The sequence below is a fragment of the Ursus arctos genome, unplaced genomic scaffold (genome assembly GCF_023065955.2).
Source record: "Ursus arctos isolate Adak ecotype North America unplaced genomic scaffold, UrsArc2.0 scaffold_25, whole genome shotgun sequence".
Classification (NCBI taxonomy): Eukaryota; Metazoa; Chordata; class Mammalia; order Carnivora; family Ursidae; genus Ursus; species Ursus arctos.
In genome coordinates this window covers 38,757,571-38,784,041 of record NW_026622930.1, presented here as the reverse complement: position 1 = coordinate 38,784,041, position 26,471 = coordinate 38,757,571, and the positions used below count along the sequence as shown (strand labels likewise).

The 26,471-nt window shown below is 41.2% G+C and overlaps 1 protein-coding gene across 1 annotated transcript in view; it reads right to left on the bottom strand.

Moving 5' to 3' along the window:
- RTN1 (reticulon 1) overlaps positions 1 to 15,253 on the bottom strand; it is a 206,098-nt gene extending 190,845 nt beyond the window's left edge. Inside the window, exon 1 of the mRNA XM_026480409.4 lies at positions 14,852 to 15,253. Coding sequence (XP_026336194.2) covers positions 14,852 to 15,092 — 241 coding nt within the window. The 5' untranslated portion in view covers positions 15,093 to 15,253. The remainder of the gene's footprint in view (positions 1 to 14,851) is intronic.
- Between the last annotated feature and the right edge of the window lie 11,218 nt (positions 15,254 to 26,471).

The window sequence follows — 26,471 nt, the reverse complement described above, 5'->3', positions numbered from 1 at the left end:
CCTTCCTCCATCACCATCCCCCTCCTTCTCCCCCTCCTTCTCCACACCTCATCAGAGATGTGGCTTTGGCCTTTCTCGGAGTTGACTTTTGTAAAATAAGGATCACTAGATAAACGACATCAGTGCTTCATCCATTCTAAAGCACTTAAGGAAGGTTAGTGATTATTATGCAAATGAAAAAAATTAATAGGGAATTAAAAACAATAATAAGAATGGCAAACATTTATAAGGTCCTCACTAAGTGTCAAGCATTACAAATATTTCATTGACCCCTCAAACCACTCACTATACAAGGTTGGCACTAAGAATTGTGCAAAGAAGATGAGATGGTAAGTTTTTTCTCTTGCAAACACTGTTTTTATATATTTTTTGAAGATTTATTACTTGAGAGTGCACAGACATGCAGGGTGGGGGAGGGGCAGAGGGTGAGGAGAGAGAAAGAATCTCAAGCAGATTCCCTACTGAGCCCAGAGACCGGCTTGATCCCACAACCCTGAGATCATGACCTGAGCCTAAATCAAGAGTCAGACGCTTAACTGAGACACCCAGGTGCCCCTGTTTTTATAATTTTTTTTAAAGATTTTATTTATTTATTTGACAGAGAGAGACAGCCAATGAGAGAGGAAACACAAGCACGGGGAGTGGGAGAGGAAGAAGCAGGCTCCTAGCAGAGGGGTCTGATGTGGGGCTCGATCCCAGAACGCCAGGATCACGCCCTGAGCCGAAGGCAGACGCTTAACAACTGCACCACCCAGGCGCCCCCCTGTTTTTATAATTTTAAAACAAGGCTCTGGAATTAAATATTTCCATATGACTAAGGAAATCAACTGAATTAAGTTCCATTTAACTCATACACAGTCCTCTGCTGATTTCTTTTTTCCCCCGGCGAGCCAGGGCCCTTCATAGAAGAAAATGAGTTCTAGGCTCTTGTTTTCAACCTATGTGTCAATTATCCCTTTTATGAACTGAAAACTGACACTTCACAAGATTCATTATACAAGGTGGCATTTCAATATCAAATCAATATCTAGAAGACATTTTCACACAAACGATCACAGGGGAAACCAATCATTACTTCTTAAGTGACACAGTTAAAGGTTGACCTTGATGTCCCCAGTCTGACAGAATGGCAGAGCTTTTTTGTTAACAAATTGGTGGAGATTTCATTTAGGAACCAATGTTCCTGGAAGTTATTATAATGGTTAAATAAGTAGTGAGCACAAAGCACAGTACTATACCTAAAAAGAAAAAAAAAAGGTAACACAAATGGCCTGACAGCCCACCACAAACTGTTTCCTACTCCTAACACACGTTTACCTTCAAGACAGGATATTTCTGGGGCTTGTTTCTCTAGAAAGTACATTTCCTCTCTTTAAAACAAATTTTTAAAAACTGTTCCACATTTATAGAAACAAAACGGATTCTTCTGAGACTTCTGATATGCAAACATCCAAATTATAAGCTACCAGGCCTTTAAAAGATTATGCAATTTCTAGGAAAAGGTACTAGGTGTTTGTTCTTTTTCACATTTCTGGTGAAATAAAATAGAAAGACTTTAACACTGTGGATTTGATTAAAAAAATAAACTCATTCAAGTTCAATTCTGAAAATGCAAACATGCTGGGTTGCAATTTACCCTTGTGTTATCAATAACAAAAGGTTTGATAAACAAATAATAGTAGGGGCCACTCCAATATTTCCTAGATTATAGTGCTTAGGGGCCACAGGCTGGCTGGAGGCAGAGCCAGGTGACTTATTTTGAAGCTGCCCTCGAGCAGGAATCACCCTGATTTTACTTTGATGATGTATTCAGACACAAATTAAAGTAGTACAGAATTTTTAAAAATCCTATGCACACTTTACATAAAACTGAGAAAACATCACTGTCCACATCAGAGAGTATCTGTTTGTTTGTTTGCTTATTTACTGTAGCATTAGGTGGCTGGTGGGCATAGCAGGGGGAGAAGTAACATCTTCTCTTACCCCTTCCCCCAAACATCTCCTGATCATAACAGTAAAGGGATGTTGCCTTAAGTAACAACTGGTTCCAAAACCTTTAGCAATGACGAAAGTGTACACAGAAGTTACAGCACCCACAAAAGCAGCAGATGAACAAATGATACCTCACTTATCTGGAGACTGAAGATTTACCTAGAGCTACCATCTAGCTGTCCCCACAGAGGCTGTGACTTGCTACTGGCCACTGGACGAGCGGAGACTGGAATCTGGCATGGCGTCTCCAAGTCCACACTCTCTCCCACTTCGTCATAGCCGGTTTAGAAAGAGCATGGCTTGGTAACCCTTCGAGAGACACAAATGCAGTTCTAGCATATTCTTGAAACTAACGGAACAGCATTTACGGAATACAGACCTTTTCCTCAATACAGACTGTTCTTCCTCATAATCTGGCTACATTGTTATTCTACTGCATTTATTTTTATATTCTGGTTTTGCATTTAGGTGCCACCTACTCATACCTAGTATATACCTTGTACACACACACATCTAGAGAGTGCTTACTAAATATTTGTTGAATAAGTGAACGGATGATTCACTGAGATTTTACTGAATTGTAAAACTAGTGCCCTTGTATAAACAGTGATCTCTAAGAGGTTATCCAGAATTATCAATTTCTAAGAGTTGTAAAGTTATTTAATTCCTCCATCCATAAAAGGCTTCTGAAAAAATCCCAGAATTGGTGTGCAAACTGGTGTTTATAAAATGCATTTTCCTGGGCAGAAATCACAAAGCTCTCATCAGACTCTATGGGGGGGGTCTATGAACCTGAAAAGATAAAAAATTACTAACCCAATGTATCCCCTCTATTGTATCCCCTCTATTGTATAAATGACCAGAACAGCTACGCTTACATACCTCCGTGACAAGAAACTCATCACCATATGGGGCAGTCCTGGCTACTTTCATATTTCATAGCGTAACTTCCGACTGACCACAACTCCATCCTCCAGAGTCACACAGAATGTATCCAGTGCCTGTGCCACTGGACTGTTCTTCATGTATTTTTAGAGAGCTGTCATAACCCATCCTATCTTCCCTTATGCAGGCTGCAAATCCTCAGTTCTTTCAGAGTCAAGGTTTCTGCTACCCTCTGCACCATCTCCATTCCGGCACTCTCAGTGCACTCAGGATGCCACCTAGCCACATGGGTGGCCACCACCTCCCCAGCACCCCCCCACCCCCATTCTGGCCGAAACTGCATACCTCTGCTAAACAGAGACCAATCATCACCTTGGGGACAGCTGGTTGACCCCACTGACTTGGGGTTAACTTCTAGTTAACTAAGACTCCTCTATTTTTTTCTTTATATGTGTCGCAGTTTCCCCATGACCCTCCCGTCCTGATTTTTAGTCATTAGTTTGAGGATCCCATTGCAACATTTTACGACTGTCCCATCAAACCTCCACTTTTAAATGCAACTGTTTCTTTCAGTGAGGTTCCTATGGACTCTCAAGTTCTATCAATCCACATTTTAGCTACCTTCCCCCTCACCTAGCCTCTCTCTTTCACTCTAGTTCAGATAGGCTTTCATACAGGGTGATGCCTTATGAGCATGCAACTTGTACTAGAGAGGTCATAAAATAGATGTTGCATGAGAAAAGCCCAAAACAGGCAAGGGTGGGCTAATTAAGAGCACAGACTCTAGAGCCAAATCTCATGGCTGCCACTTACTAGTGCATGACTTGAGGCAAGACACTTAACCTCTATCTCCACTTACTCGTCTGTAAAATGGGATAGATAACTACACCTGCTTCACTGAGTAGTTGTAACAGTGAAATGTAAGGAGCCCAGAACACATTGTAGGTGCTACATAAGTGCTTGTTAAATAAATACTTTAGCTAATATGTGCATATATTTAGTTACCTAAGTATGAGAGGGTCAGAAACTAGTGGGTACTGTAAACGCAGAAAACAGCTCAAGGACTTAAAATAGTGCTCTTGGGTTCTTCTCCCTACAGCCCACATCTAGACCAACACAGCTTAGACTTGATCTACTTAGCAAAGCCGAGGCACACACCTCTCAGTCTGTTTCCACTGTGGTCTGTCTTTTCACATGAACACCCAGGGAACATTGGAGAAAGGGAACGAGGCCCGGTAAACATGCCTGAGCTACGGAGCTGGAAGGGTTTCATTATTCATTCACTTTTATTTTCAGTCTATTTTCTCTCTGTTGTTCAGATTGGTCATTTCTGTTGTTTATCTGCAAGCTGACCCGTTCCTCCCTCTATCCCTTCCATTCTACTGTTCAGCTCACCCATTGAATTGTTGTGTTTTTTTCTCTTCTAAGTCTTTCAGCGATTGTATTTGTCAGTTCTAAAATTTCCCTTTGGTTCTTCATTATATCTTCTATTTTTTTCACTGAAACTTTCTATTTCCTCACTGGGACTTTCCATTTTATTACTTGTTTGAAGTGTGTTCATAATTGCTTATGGAAGCATTCTTGCGATGGCTGCTTTAAAATTCTCGTCAGGTAATTCCAACATCTGTGTCATCTTGGTCTTGAATAGCCCTTGTCATTTACATTCAGATCTTCCTGGGGTTTGGTATGACAAGTGATTTTCAATTACAATCTGGACATTTGGGGTGTTTCGTTATGAGATTACAGATCTTACGTAATGCCACACTAACAGGGAAGAAGAGTGCCGCCTTATTACCCCCGGGGCAGGGAGGGGGGTGGAGTTTAGGTTCTCCACTGAGTCTCATTACCAGTGAGCAGTGTTAAAACGCCTGCCTCTCCACTCAGCTTCCTCTGACACCACACTAGCTGGAAGGCTTATTAGGTCCGAAGCCTTGCCATACTGGGTGGAAGTCCAGGCTTCCCACATGGTGTCCACTGGCACTAGGATTGTGGTGGGGGAGTTGTTGGGGTGCCTCTTACAGCTTCACAGGGGTTGAAGTCTAGGCTCCCTGCTTGGCTTTTGCTGGTGGGATAGGGATTGGGGCCAGCAGTTTATTTTGTGGTGTTTGGCTGGAGCAGAGAAGTTAGTGTCAAAAAGTTCTCAGCCTTGCTAGGCTGCTCCTTTCCTGGTCATCTGGCTGGAGAGAACAGGCTTTCTTGTAGGTGCTTTTTGTCTGTGTGCATTGGCCCTTCCCAGTTGCTGGCTTCTACCATACCCAGTCTGAACTAGATGAGGGGAAAAGAAAACCCAGAGAACTCACTGTACGTCCTTTCTCAGGTCCCAAGTTCCCTAGTAAGTCTGCCTTCTTCTCTCCACCTTTCAGAGTCTTTTTATGTTTATTTTATATACAATGTTCAGGCATTTTGGCTATACTTAGCAGGAGGATAAAGAAAAGTGTCTTGGCTCCATCTTTCCAGAGGCATTAGTCTATTTATAAACGACTTTAACGTACAGAGCTGTAAGACTATCCGGCAGATACGCAAGAGCCCACAGGACCAGTTGATTTAGTCTTGCAGGGGGGGTGGGGGGTGGGGATAGGTAGTGGCAGGAGCTGACTTTCACTGTCAAACCCTCTTTGGTGACAGAAGCAGCCTCTTCCAGACCAACTCCCACGTATACCTACAACAGCTTCCTACATTCATTGCCCTTCCGGCTGCTGTCTGCACTCACTCCAGCTGCCCCCCATGGGCGCACCTCAGCCCTGCTCCAGTCACTGACCACTCATTAGGACCTGAGGAATGAGGCAGGTCCCCACTCCAACTGCACTCCCCGGAGCCAAAATGTCTTCCAAAGCGCTTCACCAGAATGGACTTCTCCCCGCCCCCATTCTTCCCTGCTCTCCTGCCACTCCCTGCTGAGATTTGGCTGAGGTCCAGGTAAGCACAGCAAGCATTTTCTATTAAAAAGCCTAAGACTAAAGTAGCATGACTTTTTCTCCATCTTTGTTCTCCTAGACCGTTCTTCTGCATCTGACAGTGTGCTGACCAGGCTTCCTATTAATAGCACCTTCCAGATAATTAGTTATTTGCAATTTGCATTTACTTCCCCATGTTACTTCATTTTATCTTCATGATACACGTCCTTAAGATAGCCAGGACAATAGTATCAGGCCCATTTTATATATGAAGAAACTGAGACGTAAAGCAGATTTGCCCACATTGACATTATATTAGGTGCCAAAGCCAAGACAAGGTAAACCTCTCAGGGGCAGCTAGGTGGCTCAGTGGGTTAAGGGTCCAACTCTTGATTTTGACTCAGGTCTTGATCTCAGGGTCCTGAGACTGAACACCATATTGGACTCCCCGCTCAGTGGGTAGTCTGTTTGTCTCCCTCTCCCCCTGCTCATGTGCTCTCTCTCTGAAAAAAATTAATAAATCTTTAAAAAAAGAAATGTGCTTTCTCAGTCAGAGCTCATTCTCTACCATGCCGTCTTGGCTTCCATGATACTCTAATAATAAGAGTAATTGCCATTTGAGCTGCTCCCCTACTTGTGTGCATTCTCTCTCCCTCTCAAATAAATAAATAAAATCTTAAAAAAACCCAGTAATTACCATTTGATTGCCAGACCCTCTACAAGACCCAGTACCATATATACTACTATGGAATCTGAGGCTCAGGGAAGTTCAAAAACTTGCCTAATGCCACTCAGCTAGTAAGAGGCAAGGAGCCCGTGCTCCGTTCTTGGCCCTTTGGTCTTCCCACACAACATACTCTCTTTCAAAAATCTAATTTATTCTATGACTTCTCTTGTAACCTTCTAAATCTATATCAACAATCCTGCTTTCAACTCTAAAATCCATTCCTTTATCTTCAGTGCCAAGGGGAGATTTCCAGTCAAGGGGCTTATCATCCTTTCAAGCCCCACATGACTAAAAATGAATCCGTGATCTTCCTTCTTTAACCAGTTCCCCCTCCCTACCTCCCTAGAACATCAACATCCTCCCAGCCACAGGACACGGAACTTTAGAGTTGACTTACTCCTTTCCTCACACCCTATATCTTGTCAGTCACAAAGTGCTATTAAATATTACCAGGAAGCTGCTCATCCTTTTTTCCTCTTTCTTCCCATGGCTATTTATTCAAGGCCCTGATGCTGCCAGTGGGTCAGCCTTCCCCACTAAGTTCATCCTCTATGCCACCGTCTGACCAATCCTCCTTACCACAGTTTTATAATATTACCTCCCCCACCCATAAACCTGCAAAGGTCCCAGAATCCATACACAAGGAGTCTAGAGTCCCGTGAGTAGCTTTCAAGCCCCCCAGAATCTGTCTCCCCTCACCCAGCCGGACAGGTTAAACCAGCCTAGTCACTGGTCATCCCCAAGTCATCACCCATGTTTCTCCCCTCACCCAAACTGTCTTTCAGGTCACTTCTGCTCATTCCTGTTCTGTCTATCCTTTAGGTGTGTCACACTCCACCTCCTTCAAAAGACCAGGAACTCTGGGACCCATAAAACCACGGAATGTGCGTAGCACTTAGCGCTTGTACCATCCGTCTAAGCAGCAGGCTGTATTCTGACTTACTGACCTTTGTTTTGTGTGAGTTAGTCTAACCTCCCAACTAGACAGTAAGCTCAGAAGAACGGGGAAAGGGGACATAGCTCATGTCCTCAATTCCCCACAGCTCCTAGCAAAATACCAAGCATATGGGGGAGAGTCAATACATTGGTGCTTCCTGAAGTTTTAATATGCATCTGGCAGGCTTGTTTCCCTAGTCTGAAGTCTGTGGATTACCTCATGTGATCCTGAAGCAGACAGTCTACAGACCACATTTTCAGAAGTCCTAATTTTTCAGGATCAGTTGCAAAATTCATGCCAAAGATAGACGTGACATTGGTTTTTATTCTTATGCTCAGCAACTAGATCAGCCGTAACTTGAACACACACAATTCTTTGTTATTCAAGAGTTGTTTTTTGAAAATGCATAAAGATTTGCTAAGCCTAAAACAAAATTCTAGGTCTAGGTATTTTTTAAAGATATGATATATTCAACAAGTTCCCCACATTCAAGAAGCAAGAATTTTGGTCTATAACTGTTTTTTTTTTTTTAAAGATTTTATTTATTTTTTTGACAGAGATAGAAACAGCCAGCGAGAGAGGGAACACAAGCAGGGGGAGCGGGAGAGGAAGAAGCAGGCTCACAGCGGAGGAGCCTGATGTGGGGCTCGATCCCATAACGCCGGGATCACGCCCTGAGCCGAAGGCAGGCGCTTAACCGCTGTGCCACCCAGGCGCCCCTATAACTGGTTTTATAATAATCTCATGCAGGAGATGAATTAGAAAATCCATTTGGGGATCGGAGATGGAAGTTAGAATGCAGAACTGTTCTAGCTAGAAAGGTAATTCATTAGGAAACCCAGGAAACATAGTTTTTACAATGAATAATCTCACATAAATGTACAGGGAGTGAAGAAGAGGACTACGGACAGAGTCAAATGATGCTTTTAGCACTACGGAATTATTTAATGAATTCCCCAAACATTTAGAATATGTTGAATATCTATGGAATTAGATATGTTAGCCAAAAATGAAAAAGATAGTTCAGGAAAAAGAATAAATAAAAGAGATACTTGCAAACAACGTGCTTCACATTTAGGTTAATGACCCCAAACTGGATAAAACTGTGTAGTTCTTAAGCCAGTATGTTACATTAAGGAGTGTTTCTCGACAAGGGAGAACTAGAGAATTTCAAGGAAGCCACAATTTTGTGGAGAGTGCATTTTAGGTAGTCAATTTGGAGTTAACTATGGGTTTTGCGACGGACTCTTTCTGGTTTCATTAGGATGCTGTTCGCTTTTAAGAAATAGGTCCATGTTAACAACCACAACTTTAAGTTAGGCACATTGTTTTCTTTTAGGAAAGTATAAAGATCTTGGTATAACTAATAACTTCCTTTCAAAGTTTCCTCCAATAAACAACAACCTCATTTTTGCTTGAATATCAGTAACTGACAGGCAACCTCTTTTCCAGGTAGTTCTAGTTAGTAGAACTTTCTCCTTCACTAAGTAGGAATCTGCTTCTCCAATTTGCCCACCCTCCCAATTCTGCCCTGTGAAATCGTCTGGGTCACATCTCTGATTCAGAGAAGTGCTTCCGGTATTCGAATTTAACATTGAAATCTCCATTCATTCTTCTTTCTTGTGACAAAAAAATTAATTTCTTCAGCCATTTCTCAAATGGCATTTTTTCTAGAAGCCTCACCAGTCTGGTCACCCTTCTCTCAACATTCTGTAGTTCATGAATGTCTCTCACAGCATGGTATCCACTGTTTAGTACAAGGCTCCAAATCTGCCTAGAACAAAATCTAGAGGAATTATTACCTCATATAATGTGTACCCAAGACTTTCTATTAATACTATCTAAAATTACATAAGAGATTTTAGTAATTTCACCATACCACTAGCTCATATTCAGTTAATTACAACCCTCAAAGTTCCCATCCCCCACAATGCACTATTTTAAGTTGCATCTCCTACGTTCTGTACATATTAAATAGTTTGCAGAACCTACAGTCAGGACTTCACATTAATCATTTCACAGGACACTGTTCTTCTCTCCCCCTCAAGAAACCCTTAGCTTTGAAGCCCAGGTCACTACGTCTTTTCCTAAAGATACCAGCACCAAGTTCACGTCTCTCTCCGATCTCTGCCATTGTTCTTCATGATTTCAGTAACCATACAGGGCAGGATTTTACTCCTGCCCTTGCCATTCTTCTGGACTCCACTCCTCCAATGACCTTGTCTTCCACTCCAACCCGGTCTCCTACTCAATAACTGTGCTCCCTCCTTAATCTCTGTCGCAAACACCCACTCTGGAAGCACCACCTCTTATCCTTTCAGTTCCCTTGTCCAGGAATCCCCGTCCCATCTGTTCTTCCACCCTACCAGCACATATGAACCATTTATATCATCTTCTCACTGAGCATCAGCCCCCTCTTGTCCTCCTTCCCTCCTCCCCAGATTCCATAACCCATCAGTATCCTCACTGCCTTACACACAATTCACGTCCATGGCCCCTCTCTTCCTGTCATGCTCACTGAAAAGCAAAAACAAAACTAATTCAACCATCCACTGACTCCAAACCAGGGCTCAGGCAGCTGAACATGGTTGAAAAAAAGACAGCATATACAGTAACTGGTCTCACGTCAAGCTCATGACCACAAACTCCAAGTGAGCCCTAGGACTGCTCAGAATTCCCAGTTTCCACTAATCCTTTCGTTCTGCCGTTCTAGAAACAATTTTCTACTTTCTCCCCTCCTCTCAAACTTCCAACTCCACTCCTGCTTTCACTCTGCTCTTGACCTTGTTTCCTAGTTCATGGAAAATAGAAACAGTTGGAAAAGAACCTCTAGCTGTTCTCGGCCCCACCCCTGTGCCCCACTCATCTGTCTTTGCTCCAGTTCTATCCGCAAGCTGTCCTTCGGTCCATCTAACATCAGCCCTCCACCATGCCCTGGGTCCATTCCCCTCACCTACTCAGTTACAGGAAATGCACTCTCTCCCCTACACTCGCCATCTTTCCATCCCAAGTGAATCATTTATATCACTTTACAAATATGCCTTAAAATCCCCAGAATAAGAAAATAAATAAAATGCTCCCTTCTTTTGATCCCAATCCCATAGACTGACAGATACCTAGATAGATTTTCTTTTCCCACAGCTGCATAGTCTGAGCAAGTTGTGCTCATGTTTGTTTATCCCGTGGTGACCTCCGAAAACTAACTCATGCCCTTGTGCCTGTGGGGTTAGATTATTATAATGCCCTTCTAGTCAAGCTTCCAGTGATGACTTGGGAATAAGGAAATTGAAAAATGACACCAAAGGAACTGTTTCATTAAACTAAATACTAATGTGAAACAGAAAGATGCACCTATTTCAGGAAACCACGACCTGTGTTTAGCACAGACACTTCCAAAAAGGAGGCATTCATTGAATGTTTACTAAACTGAATTGAACCGCAATGGTTTCTCACTTTACAGATAATAAAACCCTTCTGGAACCCGTGCTATTCAGGATACAATATAATGAGCAAAAAAATCCACAACTTGTCTCCAAACCTGCAGAATTGGAAGTAAATGAACACCCTAGGAAAGAGACGAGGCAAGAAGGCCTATGGTAGATCTGAGGGGCAACGACCAGGATGGGTTTCCAGGAAGAGTGAGTACATGAAGAGGAAGTGATGCTGGAAGCCTCGATAAAATTTATTATCCATGTATTTTTAGGGTATGTAAGTGTTTCTAAATTTTAATTCACCCTAACTTGAATTCCCTATATGAAAGGACATATACCATACTTTCTGCCAGAAATGTTATTGATTGTAACCAGAGGCTATGTCCGAGAAATAAATTACATTAGGAACTCTTTTATTCTTCTTATATGTTCTGTAAAATATTGTAAGAGTAAGTGTAATGTTCCTTCTCATTTCCACATTAACTGTAGCTTTCTCAAAAGATGAAAGAAAAAAGAAAATTGAAATTTACACCTTCTGAAGGGGATTACTGGGAATGACTCCAAATAAAAAAACTGTACACACATCTATCAAACACACCCACAAGTTAAGAGATTCAATCCAGCCTCCATGTGAATTTTAGAAGATGTCAGTGATATTTACAGTACAACTTATTATACTAAACAATGAACACAGGATATATAAATATTCTGAAGTTATTTAAATCATGAGAGATAATTTATAGCTTTTCCAATAGCGTATCACATTCAGCATTTGAAAAATACGAATTTATGAGCACTGTGTCCCAAATAAAATAAAAATCTCTCTCACTCTCACCAATCATCTAGAAATTTAAGTCAAATTATCTATAAGTCAATATTACAGAAGCAAATCATATTTATTTCTCTGGACCATTCACCATTCTGTTCATTTTGCCTTCATGCATAAAGCAGTCAATGAGTTAATTTCCAAAGCAACCATGAGTTAACTTCTCACCACTGCATTTTGTTCAAATGTTCTATTTTAAATTATTCCTTTAAACAAAGGGCCCTTCTTCTATCCTTGTGTTATTGTATGCTCCCTTTGAATAGTTTCCAGGGATAAAATAACTGATCGTGAAAAAACAAAACAGTTGCTCTTACCACCCTTTGTATAAAGTTATTAGATGATGGTGCTGATTCATGATGTAACAACTCTAACATGTTGTAGCCTACACAGGGTGTATTAAATGTTCCCTTGGCAATAGACATCATTTTGCATGCCCATTATCAATTTTCGACATGAAAAATTGTAGCTTTAAAAGAAAGTGTTACTTTTTATTAAAAACATTTCCACTCCACAAAAGGGACAGGAGCAATGAGAATACCTGAAAATATAGCACAGTTTTAATGATGTTTAAACATATATTCATTGCAGGACATTATTAAGAAATAGTTTTGGAAATGTTTCTTTAGGAACTTTAATTACCATCAATGTATAAAAATAAATAACAGAATTTCTGTCCAGATGGCATGACTAGTGCTGTTTTTCAGAAAAAAAAAAAGCTTTTAAAATATCAATATCTGTCTTACACTTTATAATCCTATCTGAAAAAGAAACAAAATCTGTTTATAGGGCATCACGCTCAAAGTCTAAGTTACTTCTTAGTTTGAGTCCCAAAGAGCACCATTCTTTTTTTAAAAAGTAGATCAGTGTGTTTAATAGGCTCCCTCTGGATTTTGTCTCTGATAAAGTTACAGATGCACCTACTGACGTTGCTTATAGCAAAAAAAAAAAAAAAAAAAAAAAAAACCTGTCGCAATAACAGACAAGGAAGATGGCCCAGATTTTGTTTGGATTTTCAAGACCTAGCTACTTATTTAGATATCATTTCCAGCATCTAGGTCTCTTATACCAGCCTCTCCAGTATAAGAAATATGAAACATGTACATTTAAAACATTAAACAATCAACAACTATATGAGACATTCCTTCAAGCAGCAATAATAAACTAAAAACATTCTATATAAATATGCAAAATATGTGCTCCTTTCCCATCCCTTCATCCCCTTCCCATCCAAACTCAGCATCATCATGTTCATTTTATTAGTGTATTTGTTGTCTAGAACAGGAAACCCCCAACATATTCAAAAAAGTAAAATATTTCTATAATTTTCTATAAAAAAAAGCCAATAATGTTAAAATTGCAAATGGCTACTTTATGACAGGAGTTGTTCTAAACATTTTATACATAGCAACTCATTTTAATGTATAGTGTGTTACTGAACACAGGGCACTAGCTTCCTTTCCCAGGTTCCCCTAACTTTGGTGACAGTAGTGGGAGGTGGGAAATATTTATAAAGAAATAATTTACTTTGATGATGGTGGGTAAAGGTTCTGAACTATGAGCTACAAAGAATAGTAATGGAAAACCAACAAAAGTACCTCCCTTTGTCTTTTATCTTTTTCCATCTTCCTTTGCCATTACAAGGAGTTTTGTTTTCATTCAGATGAAGAAGTTGAAAGAGAAGCTAGGCAGCCTTTCTTAGTCTTAAAACCTTTCCACCCCCACACCCTCATATAATAATTAATATATGACAAATGGGGTTTTCTTCCTTGCAGTTTTCTTCTTTTCTTTCTTTCTTTCTTTCTTTCTTTCTTTCTTTCTTTCTTTCTTTCTTTTCTGATCATGGTCCCCAATTTTTCCCTTCCCATCAGTGTTGATATGTTTTAATTATCGCATTCCCCAAACATTTTTTCCTCAGCTCAAATCTTTTGTACTAGACCAGAGTTAAGACTACCTAACGCACTCCACATGACCCTTAAGTGAGGCGGTGGCTTAAGAAAGGGATTTCCCTAAATCAGCTGCCAAGAACACGCAAGCAGTCCCACCCCCTTTCCCTCTTCCGGAAGCACCCACCACCCCATATCCTCGAGGACTACATATCCAAATCTACACAACTCCCATTCCACTACAACAAAGCTTTTTCAGAGAACAACACTGCACGGCCCCCTCTAACCCCCTGCCTGGAAACACAGGGCTACCCAGGCCGGCAGCCCCTCCCCAAAGCTTCACCTCCCGCATCCTTTGGTCGGGATGCTCCAAGGCCCTGGTCCCAGCTGGGCACCCGCGCGCTCCGGCTCGAAAGGGGGAGTCAGGCTAAGGGTGACCGAACCCAAGGCAATTTCCAAATACCCAGCGGGTCCAGATTGCCGGTAAACTGTGCCTCGTTCGCTCACCACCACCACTACTCAAGCCCTCACACCGCAGCCAGGCCGGCCGCTCTTACGGGTTCCAAGTTTCAATGCTCCCTGCAAGACGGGGACATCTGGGCAGTTCCGGGCAGGGACAGTCGCAACTCCTAACCCTCTTGCAAAGCTGCCCCTCCTAGATGAGACATACACACCTTGGGATTTCTGTTTTCTGCGGCAGGGAGGGGGAGGTGGAGAACGGCGGGGGAACTGGGAGGGAGTAGGGTGTGGCGATTTGTGGAGGGAAGGGGTAAGGAACACTTCCAGCCACATCTCTGCCCCTGACCCAGCCGGATCTAGCGGCAGCCGGCCTGCCCGTCGCTTTGTTGTCAGCGTCCCCTGTAGCCGGCGCGCACGCCGAGTGCAAACACGCCCCAAAAAATCATCGCAACTGGCCAAGCGGGCCCTACAGCCTCCAACCTCTTGGCGGAAGGAAAAAACTTGTACGCGGGCGCGCCAGCAGCCAGGATGCTGCGGTTCGCCTCCGAGGACAATTTTTAAAGCCGAGATAACAATGATAATGAAATAAAATGAATCGATAGTATTTTGTCTTCTTCCGAGCCTTTGGGGTAAAAAATTCCTGTTTTCTAACAGTCCGCCAATATTTACAGTCGCCCGTGGCGAAGCGGGCTGAGGTTGGTGCTCAAGGTAGAGAGCGCGAGCGAGGTGCAGAGCCGAGATGTGGAGAAGGGGACCGGCTGAGGGACCCGGTCCCCGACGCCATTTGCGGGGCAGCGGCGCCCGCCGCCCGCCTTACCTGTGGATGCAGTTCCCATGGCAACGGGCGGCGGCCGGGCGGGGCCCGAGTCCAGTTCCCGCGGCGCCGCTTCTCCTGCCCCGGCGCCCAGCCCCCGGCCGGGCTCCCCCGCCTGCGGCGCCGGCTTGGCCCCTGTCGGCGTCACCGCTTCGTTCTCCCCCTCCCCCCGGTCCCCGAACCACTGGGACCCGGAGCCTGTCAGCGGCAGCAGCTCGTCTTGGGGATCCGGCGGCGTGGCCATGGCTGGCGGTCCCCCCGGCGCGACGACGGCGGTTTGGCGGGGCCGAGGTGCGGTGCCTGGGCGGCCGGGCGCTCCCTGCTGCTGCCCCCGCCTGGACTCGGGGCTTGGGGAGGCTACGGTGTCAGCGCCGCTGCCGCTGCTGCAACTCCGGCCGAGCTGCTGGCTGCCGCTCTCCCCGCTTCAGCTCCTCCTCCTCCCCCTCCTCTTCCTCCCGGCCCCGCCGCGGCCGCTGCTTGCGCTCCTCCTCCTACTCCAGCCGCCGCCGCCGCCGCCGCTCCGCTACTCCCAAGCCTGTTATTACGCAGGTGAAAATGGCCTGCTTCGTCCTAGTCTCCCTCGGCCCACATCAGCCCCCGGCCTGCTAGTGGCAGGCCCCGATTAGGGGATGGGCCAAATCCACTTGAATCTTCCTCTCTTTGGGGTAAGAATCTAAGGAGATGATGAGCAGGTAGAAGCAGTCAGCAGCTGAAGCGTGACGGATGAGGCGAGCCGCCCTTCCAACTCCTAAAGTTGAGCCCGGACTGGTGTCTCGGGACTCAGGGAAAAGGAAGGAAGCTTAAAGACCTTAAGGCCAGGATTCTGAAAGAGACCAATATCAGCTCTGGAGGGGACGTGGGTCTGCGCGGGGAAGGGTGAAGAGGAGAAAGGGAGCTACAACCCCGAGGTTAGATGCTGCGTCCTTAAAAACTGTTGTTTCCAGAACAGGGCTGAAAATAGTGGAGTACAGGAAAGAACTACAAGGAGAGCCTCTGAAAAGAAGCTTACCAGACCTCATCCGTACCAGCACTGAAAGCAAGTAGGATGTCACTAGGCAGGACAAAAAGCAGCTATGCTTCCTTTCAGAAACACTGAGCCAAAGCCATACAAATGATAAGCTGTCTGTGCAGTTTATTTGATCTGAGAATGTGGACATCTCAGGAACCTTGCTGCTGCTTTTTTTTTTTTTTCCCCTTTACAGCTGTCTCTGACAAAGTGGAAGATACTTGAAAGATAAACCGAACTCAGAGAAGTTGGCTTATAATGTATTATAGCCACATTTGGACCCATCTTTTCAAACAAAACTTGTGCGTTATTTGTTCCTAAATTGTCTATAAAATGATGTGGTTTGGGAAAAAAATAAATATCAGGCCAACACACAGGGTAGAACAACAGGCTTATCCATTGCTCTTTCTCTAGAAAAGGTGGGTCATGGAGTAGAAGTACTTGGGGCATTGTGACACGGCTAAGCTACCATAGGCCTATCAAGGGTTTCATACCTGTTGATTTTTTGGAAGATTTTATTTACTTTTGCGAGAAAGAGAGAGAGACTGTGGGCACAAGATATCGGGAGAGGCAGAGGGAGAAGCAGACTCCCCACCGAGCAGGGAGCCAGATGCAAGACTCAATCCCAGGTCCCCAGGATCGTGACCTGAGCTGAACACAGGCGCTTAACCCACTGAGCCATCCAGGCACCCATACCTGTTGATTTTTATATTCCAAGGCCAACTTCAGCACTATTCAGCTGCTCCTCAAAAATGCTGAAACTGAAAAGCCTAAATTCTGTCCAACCCTTTGTTCTTTTAGTACACTAGTGTTCAAAGGATGTCCAGTGATAATAAATTAGAGAAGATGTATTCACTCAGTAGACAATAAATGTGGCCTACTAGTGCCGGATGTCCCTGGAGATAGGATCATCACCAAAATTTTACATTACTGGTATCTTTAAAAATTATCATGGACATGTTCATTATTTTGATTATGGTGATAGCTTCACAGGTGTATACATAAGTCAGAACTAATCAAATTGTTCACTATAAATATTTGAGATTTAATGTATATCTATTTTACCTCAATAAAGCTATAAAAAAAATTCCCTCTCCAACAACAGCAACCCAAAAAAAATTCTTGGTTATCATGAATCATCATGGTTTTTGAAATCTTTCCATGGGAAAAACAACCTTGTTTAAGAAATCTTTAAGATGAAAAGCTATTCCATTGCCGTCTTTCCATGGAGCTTAATCCTGTGTAATCAGGGGCCCTTGTGAGACTTTTTCACATCTATTGTTTAGAACTCCTTGGAGCATCAGAAATACCAGATGGGAATTTCTCAGTTTCATTATTGATAACATGCCAAGAACACAGTCAACTCTAAGGATATGATATTAAGCAGTTACGGATGTGTACTGGACGTGTGAGAATTGTTATGGTAAGGGAGTTTCATACACAATTACACAGTGTATGTTACTTTGTTTCCCTGGGAAACACTAATGAAAGTCATCATTGAAAAACTGGAATAACAATGCAAGCCTCTTAACTTCCTTATGCCTAAATAGATAAGGAATTTGGGAATAGGATTCTAATTATTTTCCATATTGTATCAGATGCGGATCAATACTCTAATTGAGAATGTGAGGAGGAAATAGCCAGTTAAATGTATTTAGATTTTATTAAAGGAAATTGAAAATTTCCATTTTCATTTCCAATTTAATTGAAATTCCATTTTGATAAATGATTCTGTTTTGCTCTGCGGAAAAGAGATGTGTTCACTGTTTCAGATTTAGCAATCTTCACAACCATCTTTACTTTTTTAGATTCCACCTCTGAATATATACAAATAATTGTTTATTTGGATGAAGATATTTTCAGGTTTGTGCTTTGGTTTGAAGTTATCAATGTTTATCCACATTATTTTATATTTGCACCCCTGTGTACTGACAAAGCTTGACTAATTTGGAAATTTATGGGCATAACACACAGTCAGCTGTGGAATTCCAGGGCTTGCATAGTTGCTCTAAGTTATGGATTGCTCTAATACGCTTTGGAGATTAAAAAAAATAATAAGGTTGGCACTTTTAAAGAATTCTTAGCAAGAAGAGTTGAGACAAAAGAACTGTCAGGTTTTGTCTTCAAAGACAAAGCTATTGGGTTTTTTTTTTTTTTTTGGAAAAGAAGTTTTGTTCATCATTTCAAAAGAAGGAATCTGATGAGGAGCATTTATTTAACACTAGCTTCTTAACTTAGACCAAACCTCATATCTTGGGGAAAGGGGGTATAGGACAGATAAAAAGAGCACCACAAGTAACAAACTTTAACCAAGACGAAATCCTTTCCAACTGCAATATTAAAGTTACATAAGAGCTCTGTGCCTCAGTTTCCTCAACTGTAACCTGGATATTTTAATAGTATCTTCTGTACAGGGTTTGAGGGAGCACCAAATGGGCTGATATAAGTAGGTATGTTATTAACATAGAAAAGCACACACCAGATTATTTCCAGAAAATGGCTTATAATGGTAAAAGCTCTGCCTGCGTTTTTGTATTTGCAAAGATCGAAGAATCAAAGAATTCATTTAAAACAAATTTGAAGGCATTTAAAACAAATTAGATGAGAAATGTTCCCCTATATTGAGTGACTATTGGTCGGTTTTCACTTGAAAATCCTATAATTCTGAAAGGCAAACCTTACATAAAGACAAATACACTTCAAAGGTTCTTTGAAGTAGCTGGGTCACACACACACACCTCAAATTGGAATAGCCTGTATCAGGAATGGCAAATAGAATTCATTGATTGTATAGTACTGAATGTTGGAGCACTGTACTGAGAGTCTTGGGCTATGTTCAGATTCAGTAGGAAAAAGTTCCTGGAAGGATAAGCACTAGCTACATGCAGGCAAGTGAAGGAGATGTGGCAACATATGCCAAGTATTTGCCTTCTCTGGGTTATATGTTTATCAGCACCCAAACCTCGTTTCTACTTTTGGAACTTTTTGGGAAAGAATGCAACTGTGAAACCACTCCCATTGACTTAGTAAGATAAAATGTTTGACTCAAAATGAGACTCATCTGCAACCTCAAATTTTTCTGAAATCGTTGTGTGTGGCATTGGTTCAAAGCTTATTGTGTCTATAGCATCCACCCATTTTGCAACATGGTTTTTACTCTGCTGCAATGTGTGGTAGCTCTTGAATTTTATATGGAAAAGTGTCCTCCATGTCCTACTGCAGTGAAAAAATAGTTAGATTGAAACTAATTTATAGAGACCCCAGGCTGGTGCACAAGACAGCTGTGTTTTCTCCAGGAGCCCACTACAACACTCACAAATGTCTCAACACATTTGGAACACACCAGGCTCCTTCTGTTCATAGGGAGTGGCTGCTGTTACTGACTCTGCCATCAAAGGGGACAAAACATAGATGCTTCTAATGTCCTCCAGTAGGGAAGGAAAGAAGAGAATTGATCACTTTTCAGTAACCCAGTTTTGGTTTTCTCATAGAATTTGTGCATTTGAGCAAAACGGCAAAGATTTGTGACTTCTTTGGGCAAAAACATGAATTAGGAAATCTGTAACATGAATTTTCCATGCTGTGGACTCAAAAAAACACCTTTTAAGATATTCTGAGCTTGAGGGGCACCTGGGTGGCACAGCGGTTAAGCATCTGCCTTTGGCTCAGGGTGTGATCCTGGCGTTCTGGGATCGAGCCCCACATCAGGCTCCTCCGCTATGAGCCTGCTTCTTCCTCTCCCACTCCCCCTGCTTGTGTTCCCTCTCTCGCTGGCTGTCTCTCTCTCTGTTGAATAAAATAAAATCTTTTTTAAAAAAAGATATTCTGAGCTTGAGGAGCAAACCAAAATATACATGATGGAAGTAAATTGCCTTTGAACAGTTCTTTGCACTTTACAAATAGATCTCATTGAATACACACACATGCCAACTTTTAATTTCCAAAATCTGATGAGAGATATGGTATCTCACAGTCAGCTTTTTATTTATTTGATGACCAAGGAATTAGCAGATTTCAAATGTGCTTCCTGGTAATTTGTATTTATTTGTTTTAATAACAGCTTGAGATGTAATTTCCATACAATACAATTTAAAGTGTGTAATTCAATGATTTTAAGTATAGTCACATAGTTGTGCAACCATCAACACAATCAACTGTACAACATTCTCATCTCTCCAAAAAGAAACTTCATGCCCATTAGCAGTCACTCTCCACCCCTACAACCCAAATCCAGTCCTAGGCACTCACTAATCTACTTTCTGACTCCATAACTTTAGCTACTCTGGATATTCCATATGAATGGAATCATACAATATGTGCACTTTTGTGACTGGCTTCTTTTCCTTAGCATGATGTTTTCAAGGTCCACCTATGTTATAGCACATATCATTATTTCATTCCTTTTTCTTGTGTGGATTCTCCATTGTATGGATATGCTATAACTTGTTTAACCACTCATCAGTTGATAGACATTTAGGTTGTTTCTTCTTTTGGGCTATTATAAAGCTGTTATAATTGTTTGTGTACAAGATTTTTGGGAGCACGTTTTCTTTTATCTTGCATATATACCTAGGCTTAGAATTGCTGGGTCGTATAGGGTCTGTGTTTCATTGTTTGAGGAACCGTCAAATTTTTAGAGAATTTTGTTTTCCAAATTAACTGCACCATTTAAAAATCCTGTCGGCAGGGGCGCCTGGGTGGCTCAGTCGTTAAGCGTCTGCCTTTGGCTCAGGGCGTGATCCCAGAGTCCTGGGATCGAGCCCCACATCAGGCTCCTCCGCTATGAGCCTGCTTCTTCCTCTCCCACTCCCCCTGCTTGTGTTCCCTCTCTCCCTGGCTGTCTCTATCTCTGTCAAATGAATAAATAAAATCTTTAAAAAAAAAATCCTGTCGGCAGTGTGTAAGGGTTTCAATTTGTCCACATTCTTGTCAGCACTTGTCATTATCTGCCTTTTTCTATTGCAGCCATCCTAGTGGGTGTGAAGCAATGTCACATTTTAGTTTTGATTTGCAGTTCCCTGATAGGTAATGATGTTCAGCATCTTTTCATGTGCTTATTGACCATTTGTATATCTTCTGTGGAGAAATGTCTATTCAATCCCATGCCTACTTTTAAATTGGGTTATTTGTCTTCTATTATTTTGTTGTAGAAGTTCTTTATAATTCTGGATACAAATTTTTATCAGATATATGATTTGCAAATTTTTTCTCTCATTCTATGGATTGTCTTTTTACTTTCTTGATAGCAGCCTTTGCAGCACGAATGTGTTTAATTTTTATGAAGTCCAATTCATCTACTTTACCTTTCATTGCTTGTGGTTCTGGTGTTGTATCTAAGAAACCATTGCTTAATTCCAGGTCCAAAGATTTACAGCTAAATTTTCTTCTAAGAGTTTCATAGTTTTACATCTTATGTTTAGGTCTTTGGTCCATTTTGAGTTAATTTTTATATATCATGTGGATAATTTATCTTTCTTATTTTGTGAATTGCCTTTTGTGTCCAGTCCAATTGTTTTTTCCAATCAGGTATTTTTTTTTCTTAAGTATTTTTAAATGCTCTTTGTATTGTATTTTTGTCATTTATGTTGCAGATATTTGTCACATTTTATTGTTCAGGCATGACGAGAAAACCAAGGTTCTGAAAAACGTTCAGAGATTTCTTCAAAGTCACATGGCTAAAGCAGCTGTTACTAAAATCTAAGTCTTCTGACTCTAGGACTTAAATTCTCCAAATTTAAAGTCCCGACATAGTACGATCAGTTTTTCAGTTTATATATACTACGCCATTGACAAGAGCCTGGCCCGGCGGAGCTCAATAGAGACCACAGAGGTATTCAAGTTTAGGAATCACAGACTACATCCAAAATATTCCAAGTTCAAAGCGAAATCATCAGCATCAAGACCAAGGATAAGGAAGGTAGTCTTGGCCTGTGTGGAAGTCAGAACCCTGGACAGCTCAGTAGGAGCCCTAGAAAACTGGAGTTTTCTTCTAACTTTATACTGTAATTACTGAAACTGTAAAAGTGCTCAGAGCCAGGGCATATTTATGATTCCATATATACCACAAGTTTGACCACTGGTGTCATGGAGCAGATGGGACAAGACAAAATTCTATGGCTTGGAATCACTAAATTCTACACCCGAAACTAATATTACACTGTATGTTAATTAACTGGAATTTAAATAAAACTTGAAAAAGAAAAAAAAAACCTCTGTGGCTTGTATGCACTTATGAGCTGTTCTGAGACATTGGTCATCTATCTCACTGCAGCTGTATTTGGTTACAGGTGTAAGACAGTAATAAACCAGGATAAGCCTGTAATGACTGGGAAATCAACGTAAATGAAAGTCCTGATGATAGTAGAAGGTTCCAAACAAAACTCCTGAGCATGAAGATAGTCCAGGAGACCTAGCACATAATCAAGAGAAAGAAATACTTTGGGTCTGTTTCTTGAAGAAATAAGAGAAAAAGAGAATCTTGCACTCTGTCTCTTGGTAATAGGTATAGTATATTGCAACATCGGTCATGAGGTTAGCTTTCTGTTTTATAAGCAATAGGTCAACTATCTTAGATAGACAACTGCTCTGCAGAAGCAACAAGGTGTTACTCTGAAATAATGTTACTCTTCAACAGAAGTATGGTTTCCTGGGCAGCTTAATTGTGGAGGCTTTAGAAAGATCTTTTTGCCAAACGTTGCTCCTACTCCAGCCTGTAATTGGTATTGTAAATACAACATTTTGACTTTATAAATTTGTTAGGTCAGTACTGTTGTAAATGGCAGCATCCCAAGAAATGGTAACTTGGCATTCATTGTATTGATATCTCATAGTGAATTACCAGATAAGTTTACTAAGCTGAGCTTAGATTGTGACAAGGAGAGAAGGCTAGAACCAAAGTATTCCACGTTGCCCAGGGAAGACAGCCCACAGGATTGCAATTGCAGCCCTTTGAGAATCAGAGGAAGATGCTTAACTTCCCCAGGGCTGAATTTATTTCAACAAACTATAAAACTGCTTACCAATCCTTGCAGATCATAATTTTGTAACAGAAATTATCTCCAGGATTGTGAAAACATCTATTTTCTTCTTAAATGTTTTTCATCTTTTCTGAATTCTCTAAGAAAAAAAGCAGTTATATTAAAAGTCTCAAAGGTAAACAGCCAGCATTTTTTGGATACTAGTAAGTTCTGCTTATAAATTTTTCATGTAAGTTCATTTTAAGCATCAAGAATCAATTCATGAAAGGAGCACAAGAGGCTGTCAGTAAGCCAGAGGAAGGTAAGGATTATGCATTGGACTGCATCAAGAAAACCTCAGGTATACCTTTCAATAAGCAATGCATCTCTAATACCTAACTTCAAATTTTGCTACCACCAAGAAAACACCCCATGAAACTACATACACAGTAAACTACCAAATGATTTTTTGAAAGCAAAAAGTTTGTAAGATATTTGTAAGAATAATGATATCAAATGGTAGACTACTTACAATCTGATATTGTCCTTTTGTGCAGATACCTACGAAACTGCAATATCCTACAGACTGTGGACCAAGCTTCTTGAATAATTTCACCAACACAATTAATTTGATAGATACCCTCTTCATTTGTTCATTCAGAAATGTACAGAATCCTTCCTCTATTTGTCAGGTTAGGATAGACTATGCTGCAGTAAAATATTAATTCTGAAATTTCAGTAGTTTAGCACAACAGAATTCCTTACTTAGACTCACACCTAGTATGGTTCAGGGGGAGCCCTGATCCACGTGATCAATCAGAGACTCAGACATAGAAACTCCACCAAGTTGCAGCTGGACCACATGGCCTTGTAGACTGCCACAGAAGAAGAAGAAGGAACAAAGAGTGGAGAATTCTCATCTGTTCCAAAATACTTCAAACCAAAAGTGTTACACGTAACTCCTTACAGCATATTTGCCAGAAATAGTCATATGCCCCAAGTCTAATAGCAAAGGATACTGGAAAATATAAAGAAGTATATGGAATATTTGGTAAGTGCAATCAAATTTGTTCAAATATTTATACCAGGCACTTTGGGACTACAAAGATGAATCAATTTTTCAATATGTATATAATCAAATCATGGAGATAATAAAATATGCATGTGAATAATCAGAATCCAAGGCAGAGGGTGATAAGCACTAGGAAAAAGGTACAGATGAAGTGCTATGGTAAATCAAAAGATGCAAAGATTACTGCTATCTGGAGAGATCAAGAAAAGCTTCATAGGATGAGAAGTATTTGAGCTAGGCTTTGAAAGTTGTAAGATTTGTACATGAAGAGCTGATGAATAGAGATCATTCTGGTCTCAGAAACATTAAAAGACATGGGAGAGAGAAATCATAGGGCACTTACAGAGAAGAAAAAGTCTGTTTTTTCTAGACCAAAGGTCCAGCAAAGTCAGAAATAAAAAATAAAAAAAAATTGGTTGGGCTCAGCTTGTGAAGGAACTAGAATGCTAGGTTAAGATGTCAGGATTTTTTTTTTTTTATAGGTAAGAGTCTCAATGAGAGGTATGACAGATGCTATTCAGAAAAAGATAGTAGCAACCAAAATGATTCAGAGTGGAAGAAAATTAATGGTAGGGAAGCCAACTATCAGGCTCTTAAAGTTGTTTTGATGAAGGGCACTGGGAAAGAGGAAATAATAATAGAAATAGGGGGACATATATTAAAAATATTTCAGTCAACATAATTTGATACCTGATTAAACATGGGAAGAGTAAAGATTGACCCAGAGGTCTAGAATTTGAGGGATGGAGAGTTCATAAGTGTCATTAACAGGAATGTTTTAAAAACACAGGAAGAGAAGCTGATTGTGAAAGAATAATTAGTTAATGTTTGGCCATGCAGAATTTAATGTGCAGATGAGACACAGGTGAAGGTATCTAGCTGGATCCTAGAAATGTGAAAAGGACGTCAAGGTCAAAGACGGTGATTCAGACTGAGGCATCACCTGGGTAGAGAGGATAATCCAAGTCATAAGGTTAAATAGGTATACTGAGGGAGACAGTAGAGGGCTATGAAGTAGGCCAAGAACATATCCTTAAGAAATGCATATTAAAGAGTCCAAAGAAGAAGAAAGACCATCCAGGGAGGTAGGCAAGGAACAACCAAGGCAGGAGTTTCAAGCGTGGGCGCCTTCAACAACATTTAATGCCACAGAGAGACTGGTGGTGAGGCTACCTCAACTGGCCACTGAATTTGGCCATTTAATTTAACTCCTGGAAGGAAAGACAGGAAAAGATGAAACTTGCTTAAAGAAATAAAGGGATTAACAGAAAGTTTAGCCTTTTGGAAAGGGAGAGGAAAAGTATATAGGCTAAGGGGGAAGATAAAATGGGGAAGAAACACTGTAGATTCAAGAAAAAGAAGAGGTATTGATGAAGCCAGTGGAGAAGGATGGAATCAGCACCTGGTTCTCCTCACCTGCTATACTCATCACCCAAAAGAAGCAACTTACCACTCGCTCCCTTTGTCCTTGCCTATGTCCTCAACCATTTCATTGGACCTTCCAGAACTCCACTTTCTGGTCTGTTCCTGCCTCTCTTGGAATCCTGACTGCTTCCTCGTAGCCTTGAAGGCTCTCCTTGAAGTGGATGCTTGGTATTTACCTCCAATACTGATGTTGGCCTTTCTCTTGGTCCACAGCTCACACTCACCCCTAGAATTTAGCCAGCTCCCTTCCAGGGCTGGAAAACATCCTGCCTAATATAGTCTCTCCATACGACCCCCCCAACTGGTGCTGGCCCTTGAGGATAAGGATTAAATTTAGAATGTAGGAAATCTACTTCTTTTTCAGAAATAGAAAAGAAAACACAAAGGAGATGGATATGGAGAAAAAGTCTGAGCTGTAGATAAGGGAGGTTCATGTCAAATGGCCTATAACTTTTCAGTGAAGTATAAGGCAGAGTTATCATCAAAGAATGAAGGTGGCAATAGCAGGGTTTCAGAATAGGAAAGGTTGCACGTAAGCCTAATATTTGTAATTTGTGTTGCTTTTTCCAATTGAGTGCTCTTATAATTTTACAGTACATTCTTACTCAGACCCGCTAGACTGTAATTCTTCAAACGGAGAATTCCAACATTATCAAAGAGCTTTCTGACTGCTCTTTATCAAGGGCATTCTAATATGCTCTCTCTAGAAAGCAATATAGTCAAACAAATAATCAACTTAAACTTTCATACATAAAGCATTTTAAGACATTCTATTTCTCAAAGTTCTTCCATAATTCTAGTGGAGTTAAATGGCTGCAGTACTTATCCCCCTGCTTCTAAGACTTAGTACAAATCATTAACCAAAACAAACAAACAAACACAAAGAGAACTGTGTGTGATTGACTGATATTGAATTGGTTAGGGGCTCTAAAGTCAGGCAGGACTTGAATTCCAATTGTACCACGTCCTGGCAGTATAATCTAGCAAGAAAGAGCAGAAGGGCATTGTGGCATCAGACTTCCTCAGTCCAAATTATGACTATCCTACCCACTTAATGAGGGCAAATAAGTCCCCTAAAGCCTCAGTTTCTAATATCCATAATAATGATATTATAACCTGTAAAACAACAGTCATAATGTAGACCTCATAAGATTGTGAACATTA